The sequence below is a fragment of the Pezoporus wallicus genome, unplaced genomic scaffold, assembly GCF_028554395.1.
Source record: "Pezoporus wallicus isolate ANWC-B61680 ecotype Strahan unplaced genomic scaffold, APGP_CSIRO_Pwel_v1 contig_7876, whole genome shotgun sequence".
Classification (NCBI taxonomy): domain Eukaryota; kingdom Metazoa; phylum Chordata; class Aves; order Psittaciformes; family Psittacidae; genus Pezoporus; species Pezoporus wallicus.
In genome coordinates, this window is record NW_026641435.1 from 436,795 (window position 1) to 449,875 (window position 13,081).

General features: G+C 54.8%; 1 protein-coding gene across 3 annotated transcripts in view; it reads right to left on the reverse strand.

Annotated features, from left to right (window-relative positions):
• NTN1 (netrin 1) overlaps positions 1-13,081 on the reverse strand; it is a 96,462-nt gene that overhangs the window by 4,567 nt on the left and 78,814 nt on the right. For all 3 annotated transcript variants that reach the window (XM_057423973.1, XM_057423972.1, XM_057423971.1), the window contains one exon: positions 3,214-3,288. In XM_057423973.1, the coding sequence (XP_057279956.1) occupies positions 3,214-3,288 (75 nt within the window). The remainder of the gene's footprint in view (positions 1-3,213; positions 3,289-13,081) is intronic.

Sequence of the window (13,081 nt, forward strand, 5' to 3'; positions counted from 1 at the left end):
CAAAGGGGGTGACTAAGTGAAGTCTCCACTGAAGGAAGGATTTTTTTGCTCTTTTTTCCAAGAAAGGGCAAAGTGAGCAGATGATCTCACCTTTCAGATGAGGATCCTGCTCCTCACCTCCATCCTTCCCTGGTGCTGCACTAGGGGCGTGGGGGCAATGACTGGGATCACAGTGCTGGCACCCACCAAAACGCTCTGGCATCATCTGTGCAGGATCGGGCCCTGCTGCAGTGCAGAGCGCTCAAGATCGAGGGGAAATCGAGGTTAAAGAGTACCAGGTTTACCTTTACCGCTGCCGCCCATCTCACACCACAGACAGCGGGAAAAGCCCCAAGGGTCGGGCTGACACGGCAGCATCTGAGCAAGTGAGGGATGCTCCTGCATCACCTGCACCAGCCTCTCCTGCCCTGTTAAAACGATCTCTTCACCTTCTGGGCTATGGGGGAATCTCCATCCTCAGCAGGGCCCCCCCGCTGCTGCCCTGGGCTAATTTTAACCGCCCTAAACCCAGCAAACCCTCTCTGTAACCCCTGGGTTTTGTGGGAGCTGAGCGACCCCTGCGCTCCACCAGGCAGCCAAAATAAACCAGGAAAAGCTTTTCTGCTTCTGTTCTTGCCCCCCCCCCAACCTCCCAGCCTGCCCTCCCTGTGCCCTGCTCCACTCCAAATATTTGCACCAAAATCCATCCCGCAGGAAAGAGACCAATTTAAAATAAAAGGAATAATAAAAAAACTCCAGTTCCCCCCCCCCCCCCAAACCAGCACAAACCCAACAGAAACAAACAGATAAGAAAAATAAATAAGGGAAAATATCCCCTTTGAATCGCTGAATGAACCGGGGAGCTAAAAAGCCCCATTGAGAAGCGCGGGGCGGATGATAGCTTCCCGATTGAGCGGCGGGAGAAGTAACTCTGTTCAAGCTAATTAGGGTCTTTTAGGACATTCAGTCCAGCGATGCCAGTGTAACGGTGAGGAAAAGAACCTCCTAATTGGCTTCCTGCTGGGGTGTCAGTCCCAAAGTCTTTATTATCCCTCCCTGCACCTTTTCAACCCTTTCTTCTCTCCCTGGCTCTGTCAAAGCCATGGGCTGCCCCGGCCCGGCCGGGCTCTGCTGCAGCATCCCTTCTCCTGCTGCCTCGCCGGGCAATTTGCCCTTGGAAAAGCAAATCCATGGTGGCTGCGGGGCTGGCTGGGGACCCTCCCGGCTCCAGGAGGGCTCGGGTGGAAGCACCCAAGGTCCTGTGCTGGGACAGTCTGCACCAGCTCACCCCAAACCAGCCCTGGCAAATGCCTTTGGCTCCCTTGTGCCTTTGCAGAAGGGAGTGATAAAAGAGGAAATAAAAGCTCTTTCCAGTACCAGTATCCTCTGCTCTGGAGTCATCTCCTGCCCGAGACAGCTCTTGAGCTGCTCTCATCTCCCTAGCGTCTGCTGAAGCGCCTGAGCCCACAGTACAGCCTCAAGCAGAGCCAAGGGTGAGCTCTCACCCGAACCCCCAAGAAACATCTCCCTGGTGAAGCCGGACAAGCCAAGGAGCAAAACCAAACTGGGGCCGGGGCTGCCCCTTGAGCAAATCCCAAGTACTGCTGCCACCAAAACATTGCAAGCCTTTGCCCCAGAGCCACAGGGGCAGATAACACTGCTCAGCTGTAAGCATGCTTCCAGGGGGATGCATGGCCCTACCAGCCTCTGAGCCCCTGGGACCAATTTGGATCATGACAGGTCTGAGTTTCCTGCTATCAAGTGGCCGCTTTCTCTCCTCTTGAGAGCAAAGGCTTTGACATGAGCTCGGCCCTTAGAAGCCAGGTGGGAAAGTGAAGGGATGTGCATGCCTAGTGTGGGAAACACATTCTCTGCTGGCTACTAAGGTACAAATGACCTTAGCAGCCAGCAGAGAATCAACACATGAAAACCCCATGGCTTTAGTAGGCTGGTGCTCAGCCCCACTCCCATCTTTAACAACCCTATGTTCTAGCAGTTTTCTGTCCTGCAATTAAACCCTTTTCCCCAAGGAAAAAGGCATTCTCTGGACCTTCCCAACACCTGATGAACCTCTGGTGACAGCGTGACCAGACCTCAGTGTGACCTTGCTGGATGGGGACAAGTGCACCCAAGCCCTGGCACCAAGGGATGCTCTCCACAACGCTTTTGCCATCTGAGTAAATGGGAATGCAAATAAAACATTTGCCTTCAGCCCCTCTCCCTTCCCCTGAGCCTGCGGGGAGGTGCCAGAGCACAAAGCCAGCGCGGAACATCCCTTGGCCGGCCCTGCCGGGAAGTGCCTTGTCCGGGGATGGGCTGTTAAATGGGAATTTGTTCTGCTCTTGCAAACACTTCCCAGACACGCTGAGCCGCTGCTGGGAGCGCGTTTAGGGGAGGGAGGAGGTGTCTCCGCTCCAAGATGCGTTGATGCAGATGGAATGGGAGGTTTTTTCCTTGGTGTTCAGTGAAAATATAGATACATAAAAAAATACACGCATAGAGATGCATAGAAATCCTGCCAGGGTCAGCGTGGACACCTCCTGCGTGGACCCACTGGTGGCCACACCGGGAGTGCAGCCACATTAAAAATACTCCCAGGAGCAAAGAAATGGGGCGGGAGGTCGGGATGTGCCTGTTCCAAGCTGCTGCTCCAAGCTGGAGCTGTGGAAGGATGCTATGTCCTCGAGTGCCAGCAAGGATGGGGATCCCACAGCCTCCCTAGCATGTCCCAAGACTGCACCACCCTCTGAATTTGCCTGGGAATTTTAGGGGAATGGATCCAGATGACGGGAACTGCCTGCTGCATGTCCCCACAGCAAAGCACAGTTATTAAAAGCTGGTGCATGTAACAGCACAGTGAGAACAGAAAGGACGTGGTGTGATTGTGACCTAGAGGACACCATGGGATGGGGACGCTGTGGACCCTCATTTGGGAGTTGCCTCAGCATTTGCAGGGGGACTCATATTCCCCAGTAACACATTGCATCACGGCTCCACCAAGCATCACTACCCAGGGCTGCCTCTCCCAACCCAGCAAAAGCCATATCCCAGATGCAGACACCCCAGCACAGGCAGGGGCCGTGCAGCAGACTGGGGCTCCCTGCTCCCCCTGTGCTTGGGACCCAGCTGGCAGCCTGTGCCTGAGCTGGGCTTGGGGACACCCAGGAAGGAGATGCTCCTGCTCTGCATCCGTTTGGAATGCCTGGTCCCTGGGAAGCAGCAGCCGAGACTCACCATAGTCTTTCTTACAGTACTTCTTCATGTTGATCTTCAGTTTCCCCTTGGAGGCTTTGCAGTATGAGTCACAATCTGCACAGGAGAGAGGGGGAGGGCAAGAAAACATTAACAAAACAAATTAGCCTTAAAATGAATAAAAGGCTGGGGAGGGGGGGGGTCAGCTCAAAGCTGCAGCCTGCCATGAATAAGCAGCGTGCCCGTGATATCCATCTGCCAGGCCCCGATTGGGTCGTCTAAGGGGGCATTCAGAAAAACCTTCCTTTCTAAAGAAAGCTGCTCACAAAGGAAACCATCCTCCCGCCCGCCTCCCCCAGCCCAGCTTCCCTGGGCCGCCTCTGTCTTCCTGGGAGACCCTGGGGGCCTCCCTTATTGTGCCACCCAGAGCTTTTGAGAGCCACACAAATTCCCCCTGTTCTTCAGCTCCCAACTGGAGACTGCCCGGAGCCCACAGAGGCCCCATTGTCACCCCTAACCCGGGCCGGTGTCAGCCTTTGGCATTCATTGCCGAGAGATTCGGGCTGGGGTCACCTTCCGACAATGCAGGTCAGAGAGGAAATTAGCAGCCCATGAAGCATTAGCAAAGCCTTTTGGTGTCCACTCTACTGAAGTGTGCAAATAAAATACCCCAGTAGGAACGTTTCATTTCTAATGGGCCCCCACTGCTGGGACACGTTGGCTGTGCCCCGGTGGTGCAGCAGGCAGGCGGGAATGCTGGCATGCTGGCACGGCGCGGGGCTGGAGCTGGGCCACGGTCCCAAGCGGCTGCAGAGATGCTGAGCCCTGCTCCGGTAACTGCTGCTCCTGGGGACCTGCTCCCGTGTGGGGTGAAGCCAGATGGCATCACAGGCAGGTAATGCCACAGTGGCTGGAGGTGTGCCACCCCGTGCCAGCTCCCAGAGCCAGGGCTGGCTCACAGACATGCTGTCCATGCACATCCCATGTCTCCTTAACATCCATGGGTGCTGAGGAGAAGCCCCCAGCGCCACAGAAAACCCACACCTGGCTGCAGCAGGAGGCCTTGGTGCAGCAATAGTCCTTGAATACCTCCATCTCACCCAAGTGCCCGTTGTTCCTCCAGAGCCACCACTGGTGACCAGGACTGAAAACCTGCTGGAAAGCCCCAGCAGTGCCGAGGGCTCTGTGAGCAGGGTGGGATGCTGCGGAGATGTGGGATGCTGCTGATACCCACAGCCAGCACACGCGGGGGGCCTGTATCCTGCCCCAAGCCACACTGGCAGTGCCAGACCAGACCCACCCTGCCTGTGCAACATCCCAGGTTCTCCAGTGGACCATGACCTGAAGCTCTGGGGGAGAAGCCGTGCAGTATCCCCCGTGTGTCCTCCTTTAGCATGGCTTTGGCACACACAAGGGTGGCATCTGCCACAGCCTCAGCAGGGCTGGAGGCCCCATTTCTTATGTGCTTCTTTCTTATATATAAGAGCCCTTTCAAGAAGCAGTTCCTTCTGAGAGAAGCTGACACTAAGCAGGCCTGGAAGGGAAACTGAGGCGGCGCTGGGAGGTGGCTGCACAGCTACAGCATTTCCTGACAATGGCTCTGTTTGCAGCTCTGCTGTATGCACAGGGGCTGTGGTGAGAAGTCAGCTCTGGGACAGGGCTGTGTTGGACGAGGAGGTCTCCAGTGGTGGATGCACAGAGCCAGTCCAGGCAAGGAGGGCACCAGCGTCTGGGTGCACTGGATGCTCTGTGCTCTCTTAGCTCACCAGCCTCAGTACAGGAGGTGTCCCTGGGATGGGAGGTGCATTCAGAAACATGGGGAGATGCTCCAGGAGGTCTAATGGACACCAAATCCAACCCTCCCCATTGGCAGCAGAGCCAAACCCAGTGAGCAAAGCAGCATCTTCTTTTTCATCTTGAGTGGGGAAACCAACAAGAAAGGGAACCCCAGAGGCTGAACACCCACATCCCAACATTACCAGGTACCACTTTACACCAGCACCTCTGATCCATGCATGCCCCAGCCTATCTCAACCTCAGATGAGGTGACCAGTGTCACCTCATCTCAGCACCATCCTTTTGCTCCCATCCTCAGGAGAGCACCCACAGTAATACATGCCTTTACATTCTTTCAGTATGACCCCGCAAGGGCCAGATGTGAAAACTGTGCTAGAAAGAGGAGCACCTTCCTCCTCTAAGAGGATCTGAGATCTCTGCCCAGCTACAACCCAGCCAAAGCCCTTAGAAAATCAGGAGCTGAACTGATGACTGAGCGGCTGATGCCTCCCCTTTGGTTTTCTCACCAAACACAACCCTAAACATGAACTAAAACTTTAAATGCTCTGAGAAAAGAGTGGCTATTCCATAAAATCTATAGTTCAGATGATGGAGATTCGCTAGCAGAGTTCCAGCTATGGCTGTGTGGCACATCGTGGGATGTGACTGCTTGGTGTCACTGAGCCCAGGGAGCAGAACTATTCCTGATTCAAACTGGCAAGATGTTCCTGGCCATAAACATTGAAGGAGTGGTCTACAAGGGGATAGATGTGCGTGCAGGGGCTTAACAGCCCCTTTTGCTCACTTGCTTGGTGCACAGGCCACTGGCTGCTCTGCCCCGCAGCTGGCACTACTCTGCTCAACCACAGAAGCTGATGCTTCCAGGACACCAACGCGGTTATGATAAACATGATGACGGTTCTCCTCCGGCACAAGAAGCCTGGAGCTCTGTAGGTATTCATCACTGCTGTCACGTCTCGGCCCCTGTGCAATAGCTGATCTGCAGGAAAGGCTGGCACAAGGTGGGCAGGCAGGGAGCAACCAGCAGAGCAGGGACAGTGCTTGGGAGCTCTGGCTGGAGATCTCTGCTCCCCTGCCCAAATCTAAGTCAGGTCAACAGATGTGGGGAGCAGCTGGCTCTGAGCACTAGTGACAGGCATGGGTGGGCAGCAGCCCCAGCATCTGCAACGGGGCCTCCACCAGCAGAGGCCACCAAGAGCAGGTCATCCCCAGCCCCACAGCACTGCTTGTGGGATCGAGCCCCCCCGAATAGCAATCAGATAGAAAACACCGCTCAGGACTTTAATCCAGACCACTCACAAGAGCAACCCCGAGCCTCTTCTGCAAGCTCTCCTCACAGAAACATCCTTAACCACATCTGAGATCCCAACCTTTACACTACTGCCATGACATTTCCACTCTGCCTGAGATGACAGACCTAGAAACCCAGAGCTGTTTCCCAGCCAGGGAGGCTGTGGGGTGACGTGGCACCACCCATGATGATGGCCCTCCTCTGGTGCCCCTTCCCCACAGCCTCTGCCTGCCCGCAGGGTGCAAGCCTGGAACCAGGTCTGCAGCCCAGGACACCCAGCTACAGCCCAGCCCTGACCCTGGCTCTGTAACACAAGCCTTGCTCTGCCTTCCCTTTCTCCTCTTTCCCCCAAGCCCACAGGCTGTGCCAGAGCCTCAGCTGGTTTAAATTGAACTTGATGTGGCCAGAGCCAGCTGGTGTAGATCAGTGTAAATCACCAGATGCCAGGGCTGATTTACATGGGTGGGGGATTTGCCCTGGTTCATTTCCTTTGTCTCCTACGTGGAGAGCTCTCCTGCCTCCTGGGTGACTTGGAGACCCTCCAGGGCCTCTTTGGGAGGGCAAAGGAAATTTCTAAGGGCAAAGCATTGATTGAGCTCGAGTTTGCTGCTGAGCAGAGCTGCATCTGCGGGTGATGGTGCTGCAAAAGCACTGCTGGCTCAGGGAAAGCGCGCGGAGGGGCTTTTATGGAATATTATTTTAATGCTGCCTAGAAAGGACCCTGCTCTTGTCCATCAAGTGATAGTTCAGCAGTTCAGGCTCCGGGGCAAGGTTTGCTGAGCTGCTGCTTCCCTGATGGAAGGTGACAGCAGAGCCAAACCTAAAGGCTGGGGAAGGGATGCGAGGAAGGGGCAGCTGGCTGAAATGGGAGCAGAGGCTTGGGTTGGATCCTGGAGTCCTCTAAGTGCTGTTTCAATGACTGTGTACCAGAGATGTAGATGTGATGTGAGACTTGCAGCATGTGTCCTCAAATGCTTCTGCTACAAAAGTGTGCAGTGCTAAGGCACGTGTTGCTTGTCCTGACTGCGGGAGGATCCTGTCCTTGCCTTGTGCCCAGCTCTGGAAGGCTGCAGAGGATCAGCCTGGAGTAACCTGCTCTTGGAAGAACTGCCCGAGTCTGACCAAAGGGCCGAACTGAGAATAAAAGGCGGCTGCCTGAGGAAGTGAAGGCTGCTCTTGGGATGGGGAACAGCCTGGTGCTCGAAGCAAGGGGTGATAAGTGTCCAGTGTAGTCCCAGGTCCTACAGGCATAATGGGGTGGACACCGCTTGGCTCTGCCCTAAAGGACTGGTGGATGGGCTCAGTCCCAGCTGCCCTCTGCTCCATCCCATGCTACACAGATGTTCCTTGCATGTGTGGGTGCAGAACAAGGATTGGTCCTCACCCTGGAGCTGTCCTGCCCTGCTCCTCTCAGCCTGCCTGGTCCCAGGCAGGACTTGTCTGCTTTGAACCGACCCTGGAACCTCTCCAAGTCCCTCCTAGCCTGTATTTGGCCTGGCCATTCCCCTTGTGAAGGGCTTAAGCACCCCTGGCTACAGCACCATGGTGCTGGAGGAATTGAGTGGTGATAACCAAACACCCTCCTCCCCTGCTCCCAGCGCTCTCCTCCCTGCGTTTGTTCAGCTGCACGAATGTTTCGGTGCAAATCCCCACTTCAGAGACACAAAGCCAAAGCCTGACCTGATGCTTTTGTGTTTCATCACCACATCCTGAGGTGCCATGGGCCACGGTGGGGACATCTCGCACCTCCCTGCCAGGTCTCTAGGGCTGGGAGCGAGCGGACACTTCCAGAGGGAAAGCACAAACTTTGTGCATATCCCGGATATTTGGAGCAGGAGGATCTGGGAAGAGGCTGTTGGAGCTACTTGTTCGCAAGGGCTGGGAGCAGGTGGCAGGCGGCTGTTTCGTGTCCATTGCAGCTTAGTAAAACATGTCAGCATAGCATTCAGCAGTTTTGCAGCTCAGCCCATCCCCTTGATATAACTAATTCCCTGGCTGAGCAAAGGGTTTTCACAGCTAAACACCTTCTCTGGTTTGCCTCTTTTTTTCTCTTCTCCAAAAGTCGCATTTTTAATCTTTTACGTTTCCCCATGTTGGGGATGGTTTGGGCAGGATGGGGGCTGCTGGCGTGAGACTGAAACCTGCAGGGTGCTGAGCCCCGCTCTCCTCGCTCTTTGTTAAAGCACCTACTCCTGCTGATGGTGTTGGGCAGGATGGAGGCAGCCAGAGCTGAGCAGCATTCCCAAGGAGCCGCTGCATGGGAACCGTGTCTTGCTGCGCTTGCAGTTCCAAATGAGCTCTAAGCCTCTGCGAAAGCCACATGTCGGTAACGGAAATTAAAGGCCCCTTGATTCTGACATGATAGAACGATTAAAGCCACATTTCTTGGCCTGGTACCTAACTCAAAATGCAGATATAAAGCTTAGATCCCCAAGGGGAATTGGATTTCTAATCCCAATTTATGCAGCTAAATTCCTATTGATTTCCCTCAGGTAGGGTCCTAAATACCTTTGTGGGCTGAGATCCAAAGTGGAGGTGGTATGGCTTAGAAGGGGAGACTCAGCCTTGAATGTTTGGCCTCAGCATTTTGGGGGTGAAGGGGGCTTGTCTGCTTTCTCCCTGCGTGCTCCCGAGGAGCTGTGCTGCTTGCTGGGCTGCTGTGGGTGGGGGCCTGGGTGTCCCCATCTCCAGTTTGCACTGGGTGGGATGTGCAGCCGGGCTGAGCCACTAAATGAAGGTCGAGGTCCAAATGTGAAACCCTAAATCCATGAGCACATCACCGGCAAAAGCAGGACTGAGTACATAAAAGTGGGGATCTGCTATATAATCCATGCGAGTGCCCATGGGGAGGACGGTGAATGTCTGCTGCGCTTTCGTGAGCTCTGACATCACAGCAATGCTAAGGATGGACCCAAGTGGAACCCTCCCTTCACTGGGAGTCTGGGAATCCCAGCCCCCAGCTGTGGTCCGTGCCCATACCTCGCAGCTGAGCCAGCAGTGCTCTTGACCAAAGCCCTGATGTGCATCCTGCCTGCATCAAGATGTTCCCTGATCCCATCCAACAACCACAAAACTGTTCCAGGTGCTCCAAAGACCTGCTGCAGGCTGTAGTCCTGTAGGATGCACAGGACAATGTGTACAACAGTTCACAACTCCGCAGATCTGCAGAGCTTTGTGCTGCCCCATCCCACAGGACTGAGTGTTCCTCCAAGCTGTTGAGGCTGTGGGAATAAATTTCCAACCCCTTTACAGGCAGGAACCCCACATCTTCAGCTTGTGGTTGGGAGCATGGAGGAAAAGCACATGGAGCAGAAGAGATGTGCCTTGGGAGAGCCAGGATGCAGGGGGGGCAGGAACAGAAACATCTTGTCCCCGCTCTGGGATTGAGCGTATGCTCAGTTTGTGCCCAAACTGGACATGAAAATATTCCTGTAAGCCATCCTGAAGCACCCCACAAGCAGCTGGAAGCCACACTCTCAGGCGACATGGGATAAAATTAAATCAAATCACTGCCCAGCGTCAGGACGAGTTGGCCTGCAGAAGTTATGGTAGGGATGCCTTTGGCTCTTGGACTTCTGGGTGTTTCCCCAGATGACCATGAAATGCTGTTTCATGTCCTACAGCACTAAAGCTGCCCCTTGCTTCCATCCCAGGGAATTATTTTAATACCTCCATCAGCTTCAGAGAGCGGCATTCTGGGGAGTGCCAGCTCTGCTGGCCAAACACGCTTGTTCCAAGCTTCTAGCTCTTGGCACTTGCATACATCCCAAAGGAGAAGATGCTCTGGAGTAGCCCTCTCCTTGCACAGGAAGCATGGATGGGCTTGTCCCTGTATGTTTAGTGGCAAGGGCTGCAATATATGTGGCTTGCAATGCATGCATTGGCTGTGAGGGATTGATGCTGTAATTTAATTTGGGCTGGACTCCAGTGGGAGTCTCTGTTTCTGAGCAGGCTTCTTTAATATAAAAGCGAACTTAAGGTAGAGAATCTCTCCCACGTTTTTCACTTTAGCAGTGGGATTGTTTCTCCTGTGCACTGCTGCAGCTCTCGGCAGCCCTCTCCCCTGGTCCAGCCAATGGACAAAGCTGGGGTGTCTGTTATGACTAAATTGGCTCTTCTTCCCCCTACCAGGCTACGACCCAGCTATTATACATAATGCTCTTAGCAAATATAACGTGCAAATTAGTGCTCTTCATTCTGGGGCCAGTGGTGCCTCTGGCTGGGTGGCCTTGGTGATCTCTCCCCCACAGGCAGGAACTGGTATGGGGAAGCGCATCGTTTGCAAGCCTCAGACCTGGGATGAGCTGGGACTGGGCTGCTCAAGTCATGCATGCATCTTGTGTGGTCAGCAAAATGGTCTCCAGACTTGAAACTGTCCCTTCCTCAGCCTGTGGATGGGGATCCTGAGGGCCTGGGTATGTGCACAGCAAACCTCTTCCATGGGGCTGCATTTAACCCCACAGCTGTGTGACTTTGCTCTCTGTTCCTCGTGACCTCCTGAGCTGGCCCAGGGCAGTCCCCACAGTCCTGGGAAAAGCAGCTGGCAGAGATTTGTCCCATCAGCTCATGGGGCTGCCTCGGACAGGGTCTGTGGCCACGTCTGCTCTGTGTGTGAATGCAGAGGCACCTGCTCAGGCACTGGGGCATCTTCTGGTCTCCGAAGCAGGCTCAGGAGCACTTTGCACTGAGGCCAGCCCTGTCCCATAAGGAGCGCAGGGACCTGCGCCAGCCCCCTCTGAGCAGCAGCAGTGTGGTGAGATGTTTTCACTTTTTGAAAGTGAAGTTATTTTCACCCTATTGACCCCCTGGCAATAGATATACAACATCTTTTCTGCAGGGCAGCACCAGGACTCCCTGGGACCACCTGACAGGAGCATCCTCAGAGCTGCCTGCAGCCCTGCCTGCCCCCCATGCTGCACACCACGGTCTGCAAAGGATCCTCACATGAGAGCGTGAGGACCTGTGCCTGAACTGGGCACTTGTGTGGTGCTGGGGTAAAAGATGGCTAAAACCCACCCCTGCACCAGGTCAGGCTGCCCGCTGCAAAGGGAGAGCCAGGTCCACAGCCCTGCAGGCATCTCCAGCGAGGACAACTGCCGTTAACCTCTCCCTTGGAACAAGAAGGTGCAAATAAGCCCACAGTAGCCTCCTTTCTTCTGGCTGAACAAGATTGATTGAAAAACAAATTGGCGCAAATAAAGCATGTAATTAGATTAAAGCCTCTTGCCTGGAGCGGGCGGAAAGCGGTGGCGGGTGCTTTGCCCGAGCCCACAGCCCTCTTCTCACCCTCACAGCATCCAGCATGGGTCGGGGGGCACCAGCAACCCATAGGGTGCAGCTGGGGCTACCCACCACCTCCAGGAACTGCCCGTGCTGGGGCTGGTTGTGCTCAGCCACCCTATTTCAAGCTATGTCCTGTTGCAGCAGCTGGGTCCAGGCATGGTTTGGATGCTGCCAGGGCACATGTATGGCTCTGCCTGTTTGGTGCAGCCTTGGGACCCCTGGGTGCTGCGCTCAGGGGGGAAACCACCCCTAGGCACCCCCCGATTCCCACTGTGGGCTGGGGTGAGTTTGCTCTCCATTTTGTCAGCTGCCTGCTGCCAGTTCTGGAATGGGAGGGAAGGGGTCTGAGCAATTTTCGGTGTTTCTGGGCATGGGTGTCCATAGCAGCCATGGCCTCATTAGCATCCCAGTTTTTCCCAGCTATAAAGGGAGCGGGTAGGCAGGTTACGGCCACTGGTGACACCACAGAATCATAGAATCGTTAGGGTTGGAAAGGACCTTAAGATCATCTAGTTCCACCATGGGGGGAACCCGGCTGTGCCAGACACTAACACATTGGAAAATGCCACATGAATACGGAAGCTTTATGGCTCATCCACCCCTGTCTCTGCACTCTCCTTGTCTCTCTCCAAGGAGCGGCCAGGGCTGGCAGCACATTTCCTACCCGCCTCCCTCCCAATAGCAGCAAACCCAGTGCTGAGCCCCAGGACATGTGGGGATGTGGGGTGCTGGCCCCAGTAGTGGCTTCATCCCCAGCCGGTGCTTCCCCACTGCAAATGGGTCCCCTGCCACTGATGGGTGATGGGCTCCAGGGCTGCCGCTCCCAGCGCTCCTGGGGACACGGCCCTGCCGAGGGCTGCAGCCAACATGATTTAACATGTTAATAGGAAACCATCAGTCTTCAGGAGCGCTGGTCACCCTATAAATTCCCAGCCTGACAGCAGTTCCTGGCCAAGCGGGTGCTGTGCGGGATGGGGGGGTGGCAGGATGTAACCAGAGCTGGGGCAAATCAGTTTCCGCTCCGGGGGAAACACGGCAATGGAGGGCTGGGTCTGGGACAAACACTTTGTTGTGCCAAGGGGAATCTGCACTGGAAACATCCCAGGACGGGGAGACAATCAGTTCATTTCACTTCAAAATCATCATCATTAGTTTTGTTTTAGATGGGCTTGACAGGAATGCTGGGCTTGCAAGTCTTTGCTCTGAAGCCCATGGCTTGGCTTTGGTGTCCAGGGCTTGCGGTCCTCCCAGGGTCAGAAGAATGGTCCCCAAGGCAGCAGCATCCCAGGGCTGGGGATGTGGGGATGGAGGGATGCAGGGATAGAGAGGTAGGGGCTGAAAGGATGTAGGAATAAGTGGGATGAGGGGATGTGAGGATGCAGGAAGCCCTGCAATAGGATTTTAAGATCATGATGCAGTAGTGCATGAAACTTATCTGCATTTGAGCAGAAGTTTTGTGGTGGTTTGTTTTGTTTTGGAGCGGGGGGAGGGTGTTCACAGACTTTTTGACATATTTTGAAGTGACCAGAAGTTTCCTCA